General features: G+C 44.8%; 2 protein-coding genes across 3 annotated transcripts in view; both read left to right on the top strand.

Moving 5' to 3' along the window:
• Positions 1-206: 206 nt before the first annotated feature.
• On the top strand, positions 207-7,587 carry RSPH3 (radial spoke head 3). The gene is made up of 8 exons (XM_053972508.1): positions 207-442; positions 618-708; positions 1,441-1,582; positions 2,114-2,259; positions 2,902-3,105; positions 4,120-4,282; positions 5,339-5,425; positions 6,835-7,587. Exons 1-8 carry the CDS (start codon positions 222-224, stop codon positions 7,089-7,091), a joined length of 1,311 nt encoding a protein of 436 aa, XP_053828483.1. The 5' UTR covers positions 207-221; the 3' UTR covers positions 7,092-7,587.
• Positions 7,588-7,651: 64 nt separating this feature from the next.
• PLAGL1 (PLAG1 like zinc finger 1) overlaps positions 7,652-12,356 on the top strand; it is a 48,802-nt gene continuing 44,097 nt past the window's right edge. Inside the window, exon 1 of one of the 2 annotated variants that reach the window (XM_053972489.1) lies at positions 7,652-7,752. The gene's annotated coding sequence lies outside the window, so the exon portion shown is untranslated. Of the gene's footprint in view, positions 7,753-9,056; positions 9,081-12,356 lie in introns of those variants that run through there. The other variant, XM_053972488.1, reaches the window with a different exon arrangement.

Genomic DNA, 12,356 nt, shown 5'->3' with positions numbered 1-12,356 from the left:
TATTATATATATTATATATTAGGAAGGCATTGTTTGCTGGGAGGGTGGTGAGGTACTGTAGCAGGTTGCCCAGAGAGGCTGTGAATTCCCCACCCTGAAAGTGTCCGAGGTCGGGCTGGATGGGGCTTTGAGCACCATGGTCTAGCGGGACGTGTCCCTAGCCATGGGTGATCCTTCAGGAGCCTCCCAGGCCGAGCCACTCCGTGACTCGCGGCCCGCGCATGCGCCGCGCGTTGCCCGGGAGACGGACGCCGTTACCCTCAGGCTCCCTCAGGCGCGCCCGCCCCGCTCGGAGCCGGAGCCGCCGCATGGAGCCCACCGCGGTGCCCGTCCGAGCGCCCGAGCTCACCGCGCCCGCCGACGTGCCCTACAGCTTCTGCAGCCAGCCCCGCTCCCTGCCCTCCCGCCCCAAGTACCGAGAGCAGTCCAATGGCGCCGAGACGTGAGTGCCGGTGTCCGGCGGGCCGCGCCGCCCGCCCCGGGCCGCTGCCCGGCTGCCCCCCGTGCCTTTCCCCTCGGCCCAGCTCCCTTCCCGAGGAGCGCAGCCCCCGCCGCCTTGCCTTTCTCCCGCCGGCCGGGGGGAAGCCGCAAGCGGCGCTGTCTGTGCTGTGCCGCAGGGAGAAGGGCCCGGTGCGCTACGGCAACATCATGATCGACCCGAGGGTGGTGCGCGGAAACGTTCTGTCCGTCCGTCCTCCCCCACCGCAGGTATTGGGGTTCGCTAAAAGCGCATCATGCTACAGTTTTGTTGGAAAGTCATAGGTAGGGCAGCAAAACTAATTTTAATTGCCGAAGCTGTAATTCTACTTGCAATGTTTCACGCAGTCACAGGCTCTCCAGTTAAACCAGCCTTTGACTGTTTCCAGCTCTTCTTTAAAGCACTCCGTTTCATATGAACTTCTGCAGTTCTGATTTTTTACTCCTCATTAAGTACTTGATGCTTTTATTTTCCTTCTCCGTTCCTTTAGTGTAATGGTCCTGAGCACAAGCCATTACTCGATAATCTGACATTACTCGACAATCCCATGGGCAGGGACATCTTCCACTGGTCCAGGTTGCTCGGAGTCCCACCCAAATGTGATACTTTGTTTTCAGAGAATATTTCTACATAGATAATTTGATTTTATATTAATTTAAAGCAGTATTTTTAAAAGCTACTGATTGAAAATAGCTTTGTGTTGTTCAGTAGCCATTTCTTAGAGTGAATTTTATGTGTTTTGTTTAAGAAGTTCAAAGTTCTGATGTTTATCTCAATCTATAAGTAGAATACTGAATCTAAACATTATTATGAGTTTCTTTTGTTTCATCAGCAATAATTGATCTATAATTTTTATCTAGCAAACAATTCTGTTAACAGTATGATAACTGGACTTGAATATAATTTTCAAGTACAAAGTGTATTGTGTTTTGTGGGTTTCTTTCTTCTTCACCCCTGCTCAGAGTACTGAGCCCCATACCCTTGAGGTTAAAAGGCCGAGGAGAGCACAGAGACAAGTACTGGCCAGAAAGTTTACACAAGAGCATATTCGATCAGGAACGCCAGAGCCTGTGAAGGGTAGACAACATGTTCACGTGCAGACAGGTAAAAGGCTGCATTTTTTATATCTGTCTGAAAACAAAAGCTTGTTGATCTATATTCACTTGCTAAACTGGTGATGAAGTTGGTAGAATCACACAGTTCAATATTATTTAATAGAATGCCAGAATCAGAGGTTCTAAACTTGTCTAATTAGTGACATTTTCCCAGAAGATCTATTTTTCAGTGCACATTCTTGAACACTAGTCAAGACTGCTTCATTTATTCTTTCCATTTTTGGTATAATTAGAGAAATTTCATATACGCTTAAAATGGAAGTTTTAAAACTTTTGCTTAAGGTGAACTACTGTTTTTGGAATCACTTCCATGAAGTGCATCTGACATTACAGAGAACACAGCATCAGATGGTCTTTGCAGCAAACTGACCCGTGTTTTGAGAGGCCTTTTTTCTAACTTTATAGAAAACATTTTATTGCACTCTTTGGATGTAATTCAGAATATAGAGTCATCAAAAACAGTTGAAAGCTAAAATGAAAGGAATCCCACTGTGAGTATTCATTGTGCTTTTGTTTCTAGAACTGTATTTGGAAGAGATTAGTGATCGGATAATAGAGGTTGATGGAGAGTGTCAAACAGATGACTTTTTAGACAGACCACCCACTCCACTCTTCATACCAGCCAAATCAGGAAAAGATGTGGCCACTCAAATAGAAGAAGGAGAGGTATGAAGTCAGGTCCACAAGTGCTGTCAAAACATGTCTCCTATCCAAAACACATTTCTGATGCAAAATTTGAGTAGAAACAGAAAGGAGCTAATCCTCAGAGAACATGCAAAACTAACAAAAAAAAAAAAAAAAAAACAAAAAAACCCAAAAAAAAAACCAAAAAAAAAAAAAACCACCACAAAAACACAAAAACAAAACACCCAAACCCAACTCACCAATGTCTGCTTTGAGGTTAAGTGCAAAATTAAGAAAGATGTGTTGTCACATGCACTAGTTGTGTTGCTTTCAGCAAAGTGATACAGTGTTGAGAAATGCTCTCTTCTGTAAAACATGTCCAGCCCAAGGAGGGACTGGGAACACAGAAATATGGTCTAGGCAAGTGCTTATCTTCTCCCTGGCAGTCCCCACAGGGGCTGTGGGAGGCTGTGTGGTGTCTCAGGCCAGCCCACTCACCATTTAACCCCCAGCAGCACTCATGATTCTCTCTGGCTTTGCTGACACTGGTCCCCCACCTGCAATTCTCCAGCCTGACTTCGGTACAAGGGCTTTGTTCATCCTCCTTTTCTTCTTGCCAATCTTTGTTAAGAGTAATTGTGATTAAGGGAGATTTTTTTCTGTTTTTCTGACTCCCATCCTCAGTTGTTTGACTTTGACATTGAAGTTAAGCCAATCCTGGAAGTGTTGGTTGGAAAAACGGTTGAGCAGGCTTTGCTGGAAGTCATGGAAGAAGAAGAGCTGGCCCAGCTGTGGTCACATCAGCGTGCCTTTGCAGAGCTGCGTAATGCAGAGTTTGCTGAATTACAGCGCTTGGAAGAGCAGGACAGGCGAATCAAAGAGGAGAAGGTAGGGCTTCCTAAGGGACTTCCTGTCAGAAGAGAGAAAAACATTTCCAGTTCTGAATGACAGCCTGTGATATGAGCTGGGTATGCCCAAAAGGGTACTGTCAGCTTTGATATACCTTAAAGCATTTTGATGATGTACAGCTGCACTCTGCCACTTGCTCCCATACAACAGCACCACACTGTTGTGGTTTATTTGGAGCAGTCATGCTTATGTGACTTGGTGTAGTTGCACACCTGGTCAGAAGGCCAAAACCAACAGCATTTTCTTCTTTACCTGGTTTAGCTGTTTCTTAAGCCTTTTCGTTGTAAGTGCTAAACAAATAGAGTGCTTGGAAGTAAGAGAGACACCTCCTGGTCTTTCACACACAATGTATGCTCTACTCTGTGTGCACATGTACATCTCAAGATTGCAAAGTATTATGCCATATTAGTAATATTTAGTAAACAGGAATAAACAAAGAAGGCAAGTGTTAATTACTTGCTATTCATCAGCCTTGTATACTTGTGTTTCCTAATGGTTTCCTGAACTAATTTGAGTTTTAATCTTTTTTGTACATGCAATAGGATATAATACTGGAAGATAAAAAGTTTGGGAAATACTTATCCAACTTCATCACATTCCAAGGCAAATAATCAGCTTGATCTGCAATAATAAAGCACAAAGTCATGAGAATAATATATATTAAGGCATCAGAGAATTTGGCCAGCTGCAATGCCCTTATTTTACAGACTTGCCAAATTCAGAAAAGGAATATTACAGAAATGTGTTTCTCTGTAATTTGGGGTATTTTAATACTCCATAGATTACGTACAAACTTGTTTTAAAGCACTCTTTAATGTGAGGAATTTCAGTGTCAGTTAGAGGCTGCAAATACAAGGTAGAGATTATAATTATCTGTACTTTTTACTATCTTTGCTATTTATGGGACACACACTGTGATACTTCTTCCAAATCTAGATCAAAGGAGTCACAGCTAAAGGCCTCTAGGTTTTACATGCATAACTGCCTTGACAGGAACGTCGCAGACTGGAGCACCTGGAAAAGCTGCGGAAACAGAAAGAGACTGCAGAGAAAATTGCAGCTCGGGCATTTGCTCAGCGTTACCTGGCTGATCTCATTCCCTCAGTCTTCAACAAACTTCATGACAGTGGATTTTTTTATGACTCTATAGAAAGAGGTTTGGTTTGTTTTTTCTTTTAAAATATGTGAGCAGAGTAATATAAAGCTCAAAACAACTATGAAACATAGTGTGTTATACTGTTATTTAGAATAATGTAATAAGACTTTATTCATTTACATTTGTGGCTGAACACAAAAACCATTATTGGTCATCTGTACAAATAGTGAAGAATAAGCAAGAGCTGACAGTTTGACAATGAAAAGAGCTACTTCGGAACTGGAGAGAAATAAATGGGTGGTTAGGATTGGGAGAGAGATCCAAATTGAAGTACATGTATTTTTATAGAACAGACAAAGAAATCAGTATGTCATTCTGAATATTTTTTAATGATTATCAGAGCAAGTGACAAATTAGTCAATTAGAATTAGGTCCTGAAAATAATTTTGGAATTGTATATCAGTGGCTTCCAAGCCATTAGAATCAGCAGCATTTCTTATGAGCTGTCTTGCTGCACCACATTTCACCAGTCTCCACACAGGCACAGACCACAGCTTGGGAATGAGAATTACACTCTCTCCAGGGTAAATCATTAGGTCAGTGCAGAAACTGAGTGTGTTTTGCAACCAGGCAGGCTTTGGGATCACAGTGTACAAAAAGTATAATTTGAGAAATACATAAGTAAGCAAGAGCTCCTTAGTCAGACAGAACAAATGCCTTTAGCAGACCAGAAGCCAAATGTCTTTGGAAAGCAAGGCAGGAAATGTTATTCTTCTGACTTGTTCAGGATAGTTATTTGGATCTCGCTAGAACATGACTGTGTATCTCATTTGTGCTAAGCCCTTCAAGGGTGCCAGACCTCTTTGAAAATAACTGCAGTTGAGAGGACTCTGCTCTGAATCTATAATGATCATGAACTGCAGTAAGAGAGGTTGGAGATAAGAATCCAAACAACATCTGAGAGATTTCATGTGACTCTTACAGAACAAGTGCATTTTGGCAGGGGGGGTTCATCCCTTAATTGTTGTAGCAAATAAAAAACAGCCACCAAGTTCTGTTGCTTATCCTTTATAAAGTGATATTTTCCCTTTGTTTCTTCCTGCTAAATTCTGACAGATATTGAGACAGAATTCCTTCCATGGCTGATGTCAGAAGTGGAAGAAACACTACAGAAGAAGGTTCTGGGAAGGACAGTGCTTGACTGTAAGTTACCAAATCCTGGAATGTAATCTGGGCTCCCTGATGTTCTTGATTGGTTTTTTTGCTGGTCAGAACAAATGTCACGTTTATATGGTCACTGTGGGTTAAGGTAGCAGGTGTCATTTTAGGAAAATCTCCAAGTACCCATGGTTTTTTGTGTTGGGGGTTTTGTTTGTATTTGTTTATTGATTTGGTTTGGTTTTTTTTACTATATTAACATGTTTTAATGTTGGAAAACTACTACTACATACAACTAGGAAACTCATTTTCAGCTGAAACAATGGAAGTGTCAGTCATGCTGCACTACCCACTCTCTTCTGACTTTATACTGTTTGAGGTTTGTTAATGCTGGGAGATGCAACACCTATGACAGGAACAGAATGGTTAAAGAACACAATTCTTTTTTGCTGCTATAAAGCTTCTACCTCCTCTGTGTTACACAGCCACCACTGCTGTAGTGTTCTCTGTAGTGACCTGATTCTGCCAGTGGGAACAGAAAAGCCCATCTTGTGTACTGCCACATGCATACCATGAAAGTGTCTTAATTTGCTTGTGTAAGCTCACGGAACTATGGATTATTCTCCTACATTGAAAGGAGGATGATGGTGGGCAATGGTTGACTGAGACATGAGGTGACCAATATTTTTCATCAAAACAAGGGCTTACCTCCTTATCAGTCCATAATCATGTCCTTGCTTTTGAAATAGATTGAAATATCAGTCTTCTTTGGCTAGCTCTAAATATTTGGGCTCTTTTATTAATTTAGAGGCTGTGGTTGAAACACCTGAAAAACCTGGATTCTGTCTTGTGTAGAAATACAAAAGTATGGTGTGTGTATGCCCAGCAGGGTGCTCCTACATCAAACCACTTTTTACACTTGCATAACATCTTCATTCCTATAGTTTTCCTCTTGCTGGGATTTTGGGTTTGTATTACAGTTATGTTTCCTTCCTTTGATTTATTTTTAGCTTAATCAGGACCCTGAATTTTATTTGTTAAGGTATAATATGATTTGGACAATTACAGCTGGTGTGTTAGGTATTTTATGCTGATACATGTGCCAGTATGTACACTCAAGGATCACTTCTTCATGTAGCTTTTCAGAAGGAAGGGAAATTTCTCTTCTGTATGAAAAAAATATTGTATGTTACTACTGAATAAACATGCTAAGGAGAACGTTGCTGCAGGATATAATATTGATGAGAATATCTATCATATTTTTGTTAAATCTGTTTAAGGTTTTAACCAGATACCATTGTCTTGCTCTAGTCCTTAGGTATTTCTTCATTTTTAGAGATATTTCAGGGTTATTTCTCTATTTAGGGATTTATAGGTCAGTAATATATAAAAAAAAATCTCAAATTATAGGGGTTTTCCTTCATGGTTGTAAATGGTGGCTATCTCTGTTTCAGCTTTGATTCGTACGGTGGTTGAAAAACGCTTAGATGAATTTAGCCATCCACCTCCATCTGCTCAGACAAATGCACCTGCTGAAGAGCCCAGGACAGCAGATGCAGCTCCCAAGATGTCTGGTGAGGCAGATTCTGCTGACCAACCAGTTGCAGAGAAAGAAGAGACTGACCAACCAGTTGCAGAGAAAGAAGAGACTGACCAACCTGTTGCTGAGGAATGGCCTTCAGTTTCCACCTCTTCTCAGTTAGAAGAATAAGATCAAGAAGGAACAGCAGATTTGGAAACTGAGTAGCAAACAGGCAAGTCATCAAGTAAATGGAGACCAGTGGCTTAGAAATAAGGAATTAATTCCTATCTATTTACAGGTATTGTGCCCTAGCCATGCTGAAGGATGAACCTAAGCAGCATGGAGCTGCTTAGAGCTTTTAATGCTAGAGCATTAAAACATGTTTTCCGTATGCTGGAGTTGCTGATTTCAGGCTGCTGGAATCAAGAGAGAAGTTACTAGTGCAATGGATGGCATGGAAATTCTGTCTCCTTTTACACAATCCAATCCATCAAAACTTGGGAGGTTTACAATTGAAAAGTAATGCTATCCCACACCCTGTATTAGAAGGTCATGAGAAGGATGTTGAGAACATCATAATAATCATCTTTGTAAGTGCTTTGATAATGTTTTTGGAACAATATTTCCTAACTTTCCTTATTTTGAAAGGATTAATGCAGCAATTAAATAAATTGCTTTTGACTCATGTTATTCCTACCTTTCCTCACAAACTTGAATGGACATCTCAGCAGGTAATAGAGCCAAAGCAGCTGTTACTCAGGCTTGTCAAGTTCAAAGAGTTTCCTGCCCCTGGGAATTTCTGCCTGTGCAAAGTCATCCTCAGCATCCTCTCTTGGAGCGCCTCCTGGAGGTGAGGATCTGGAGCTACACGCTAAGTCTAGTCTCGGTTTTCTTTGTAATTGTCCTTTCCTGCCGGTTCACTGGAAACAGTACCAGACATGACTGACAAATTGTGCCTTCACTGACATGTGTAGTTAGTTATCCGTTCACAGGCCGGTTCCTCAGGTGGGGCAGTCCCCCTCACAGAAGTATATTTGTGCTACATTGCAGCAGCACCGTGTCGTTGCTGGGTCAGTGTTCCCAGCAGCAGCTGTCCCCGGCAGGCACGTAGGGCCGCAGGGTGGACAGCTCTGCACCCACGGGAGGTGCACGGGGGTCTGCAGCTCCTGGGTGCGTGCATGCAGCAGAGAGCGGAGAGACGCCGGAGGGAGCGAGCGCTGCAGGCATTAGAGGGCAGGACAGCCCACGGCAATCCGGCTGAAGAAACGCCGGGAAGGACACTCTGGTGTCACCTATTGCACATTGCACACCCTGCATTAGTGACGCCCGTCTGAACTTCCCTCTTCTGCTGAACCCAAATGGTGTCGAACTTTTGCAAAATTTACTCATTTATTAGGATGATGAGCCAATGCTTGAATCACACAGTGCAGTCCACACTGGCTCACAGGACGACAGAGTAGTTTGAGTTGGAAGGGGCCTTATAGATCATCTGGTGCAATCCCACACCTGCCATGAGCCGGGACATCTTTCAGTAGGTCAGGTTGCTCGAAGTCCCATCCAGCTTGGTGGTAACGGAGAAGGTGGAATCATCTCCTTTGGGTTGACCCGTGACCGTACAAGAAACAGCCACTGGTCGTTTCAGGGGACGTGCACACACTGCCTTCCCCTTTGGCCTGCTGGGGTGCGAGTCTGACACTGAACCCCAAGAAAAGGAAGCAAAACCGGGACGTGTGTGCAGGACATTATAAATGCTGTGAGGTGCCTTCCTGGAAAGTTGTTAACCACCAGCAGTGCGGGTCAGGACGTTCTGTGTATCCTCACAGGCACGGAGTCCACAGCAGAGGCAGTATCGACAGTCGCGGCACCCGCACTCCCCCGAGAACAAGTTTCCCGGTAGCGCCGCCGCAGTGCGAGCGCTCGGGTACCGGCGGTGGCGGAGCTGCATCCCCCCCCCCCCCGCCCCGTCCTGGCGCTCCGCAGGGGCGGAGCGGGGAGGGGACGCGGCGCGGCCGCCCCTCGTCCCGGCCCTCCCCCGGTCCGCCCGCCGCCGCCCCGCCGCCAGGCGTCTCCCCGGGGCCGGGCACCGCTGCGGGGACGGGAGGAGCCGCCACTGTCGCCGCTGCGCTCCCCGGCCCGGCGCTGGGGGAGCGGGCGGCGCCCGCGGAGCTGGGCCATGAGGTGAGCGGGGCCGGCGTGCGGGGCCGGGCCGGGGGCGCTCCGCCGTCCCGCAGCGGTACTGGGGCGCTCGGGGGAGCGGGGGGCCCGCTCCGGGCGGGGCGCTGGGGGGCAGGAGCCGAGCACCGGGGCTGTCGGACCGAACCCGCCGCCGCAGGAAAACTGTGCCACAATGTGTCCGCCTTCAGGAGGAGAGTTTCGTCTTTACTTATTTTCCGCTTCTCCCCCTCGACTTTCCTCACGTCCCGGCCGCCGTGCAGGCTCTCGTGCTTGTCCGCCCGCAGCGCCGGGCACCGGAGCCCCGGGATGGGCGCCCGCCCCGGCCGCTCTTGTCTCTGGGCACAGAAAGGCCGCAGGACCGCAAATTTGGAGGAGGAGGGGACGTCTCCTCATCTCTCCTTCGTGCCTCTCTCCAGCCCACAGCCCTCACGGGTCTTTCAGGGCAGAGCGTGGGGCAGCGGGCGGGGCAGTGACCCGCGTGCGGCGGTGGCACTCCCGTGACAAGCGACACGGGTCGTGGTCCGGGAGTTTTGTTCCCGCGTGGAAAAACAACTGCGGCTCCAAAGGTGCGCCCGCCCCTCGCACGCGGGTCTCGACGCCTGCATCAAAACCTCCGCCGCCGAGAGAAGCCGCCGCAGCACGGTTTACACCGTTTTCCATCTCTCTTCAGGAGGCTGACAGCTTGCCGAGGTCAAGCCGTGAGCTGTCATTGACTCCTACGGGACACACAACTTCTAAAATTTTTTTAAAAATTTTTTTCTGTGTGGAAGAGGGATTTACTACATTTACTACATCCTACTACATAGGATTTGTTTTTTTCTTAAAGTACTTAACTTGGTTAAAATTCAACTTTCAGTTGTTTTTTATTTCTCTATTAGAAGTTTCTGTCCCTTAGTCAAATGACAGTTCATTTGTGAGAAAGGTGAATATTGGACAGCCAAACTTTTCTCTGAGGGTTGTTGCTTCCTGTCTGACTTTAACACAACAAGTATGTTCCACCTTGCAATGCATGGCCAGTAAGGCAAACTGCTTTTGTGGAAGGTATTTAAAGTAGTTGATGAAGAGAAAAAGTACTAGCTGCCTTTAAAATGTGAGTTAAAACACAATCTTCCTACCTCAGATGATATTTTTAATTTATAAAGGATTATATAGGACAGATTCCAGCCATGATTTTGCATACATGATGTTTCTACATGCGTGTTTGTCTGTGGCCACTTTATCTAACATGATGAGGATCTTCATGAATAAATAGAAATGACACATACGTCCTCTTTCCAGGAATCAGTAGGAGAGGATGTGCCTGGCATTATTACCAGGAGATTAGCAATCCAGCTCTGACAGAATGGGGAAGAGGTTTCCAATCTGAACATTCAGATTGGATTGCATTGCAGTTGTAAAATTAATATCAGCAGGTACAACCTGATTCTTGGTTGCCCCAAAGCTTAGCAGAAAATCTGGCTGTTTAAGTCTGAGGTACCTAATTACATGCAGCAGCACAAGTTGTCAAGCAGTCCTGTCCTTTCTTGGCACTTTGCGAGAGTGTCCCTTTTTTGTTGTGAGGTCTTCAGTATACCAGTGACCCTGCAACATCTCTGCTGTGCTCTGACCCTTCATCAGGGAGAAATAAAGATGCTGTCATTGGGAATTTCCCTTCACTGGTCCTTCCTGTCCCTGTTGTTGGTTTGGAAAAGCAGTGCAAGGGCACCGCTCAGCCTCTGTGCGTGGGGAGTGGTCACATGGCACAACAAAAAATGGGGCTGTGCGGGGCAAGTGGCTCTGGGTGGAACACGGAGAGTTGTGCTAAACAGAAATACAGATACAGTAATAGGATTGGTGACAAACTGTGTTTTTATTCCTCGATATTATGTGTGTTTGGTGCCCTGGTGCCACTGTATCTGCAGTATGTTTTCCACCATTAGTGTGTTACTTGCCCTGAATTGTAAGTCAAAGCAGTCAAAATCTCATTTGCAAACCTAATGGGAGCTGAAATAGATCCTGGAGTACTATAACTGTGTAATGGGCTGACCAGCACCCTTTTTGAATTATTCAGTGCTCTGACATGTAAATAGGACCTGGTTGTTCTGATCATGCAGATGCTGAAAATTTATAATAGGATTATTTGTGTAAGAAGCAGGAGATGGGACGAGTGGGAATAAAAGAGAGAAATAAGATTAGAAGGACTGTACCAGTTCCTCTGGGCCTGTGTATCAGAGTGAGAACAAAAGTGGGAGAGTTTGGTACAAAAAATCACATAAATACAAGAAAATAATTATTTATTTCCTAAAGGGGACCATTAAATCATGTAGTTTATTCTCTAAGTTTAACCAGGGCAGGTCACAAATTCATGCTCTCTAACTAAAGGTAATAACTTCTATTTCCTCTAATTTCTATAATTTTCTCTGCATCAAGAACCTCCTGTTGTGAAGTTCTGTGAGCACTTGCTTGTCTTCTCTCAGTGCTTGCCCTTCTGCCAGGACTTGGTTAAAAGGAAGCATCATAAGCTAATTCCCCTCCCCTTGACTATTGAGACACATTTCATTTACAGTATATTGTCGGGGCTGGGACCTGAGCTGCTGTCCCTCCCTCAAATTCCTAATTTCTTGATTGATGATTAAACCCCCAAAAATATTGACCCCCACCCTGCCCATAAGTGAATACACACACTATACTTAAGGCAGTCAGTGCTGGCATTGTAAGTTTGATGTGTTTGAGCGCTGGACCTTACACCTAACTTTATGAATCTAAATTGTCCTCTTCAGTAAGAGCAACCTGGCCCACAAGATGTTTTCAAAACTAGAGTATTGCCAGCTAATTCCCTACTGGCCCCTCTGAGCTTTTATTTTAAGATGTTCCTGCTTTCAAAGATAAGCATGAGGCAAACAAGACTGCTCCAAACACCAAGGGAACAGCAGTCACACACTTCTACTTTAGCCTGTGCCACCATGCAGGCGGCTGCATAATTTAATTGTCACTAAACCCAGAAGAATCTGTTTGTTCTTTTCTTGTGTTGTGTGGAAAGAAGTAGGAAATCTCTTTGAATGATGCCAAGGATACTGCTTTTTTGTGATGACTAGCAGGAAATAACAAGAGTTAGGACAGAAAGAAGGTCAGTTGACTTGAATATGGGAAAATCTTGAAAGTGATCATAAAATTTAATTGCACACGCATCCTGGGGATAGTCAGTTGGGGATAGTCAAATAAATATTTGCTTCTAATTTTGTTTTTTTTGCTGATTTATCTTTATGTTCCAATGCATTCTTCTGTATATGGGCTATTTGC

The sequence above is a fragment of the Vidua macroura genome, chromosome 3 (genome assembly GCF_024509145.1).
Source record: "Vidua macroura isolate BioBank_ID:100142 chromosome 3, ASM2450914v1, whole genome shotgun sequence".
In the NCBI taxonomy this organism is placed as follows: Eukaryota; Metazoa; Chordata; class Aves; order Passeriformes; family Viduidae; genus Vidua; species Vidua macroura.
Note: the sequence above shows the minus strand (reverse complement) of the source record. Positions and strands in the feature narration are given on the sequence as shown.

Bases quoted from the DNA above. Each gene is read 5' to 3' on its own strand.
- RSPH3 (XM_053972508.1), top strand. From the start codon at position 222: ATGCGCCGCGCGTTGCCCGGGAGACGGACGCCGTTACCCTCAGGCTCC. The intron at 2,260-2,901 runs GTATGAAGTCAG...TCCCATCCTCAG, and splicing joins CTCAAATAGAAGAAGGAGAG to TTGTTTGACTTTGACATTGA. The intron at 3,106-4,119 runs GTAGGGCTTCCT...CTGCCTTGACAG, and splicing joins GGCGAATCAAAGAGGAGAAG to GAACGTCGCAGACTGGAGCA.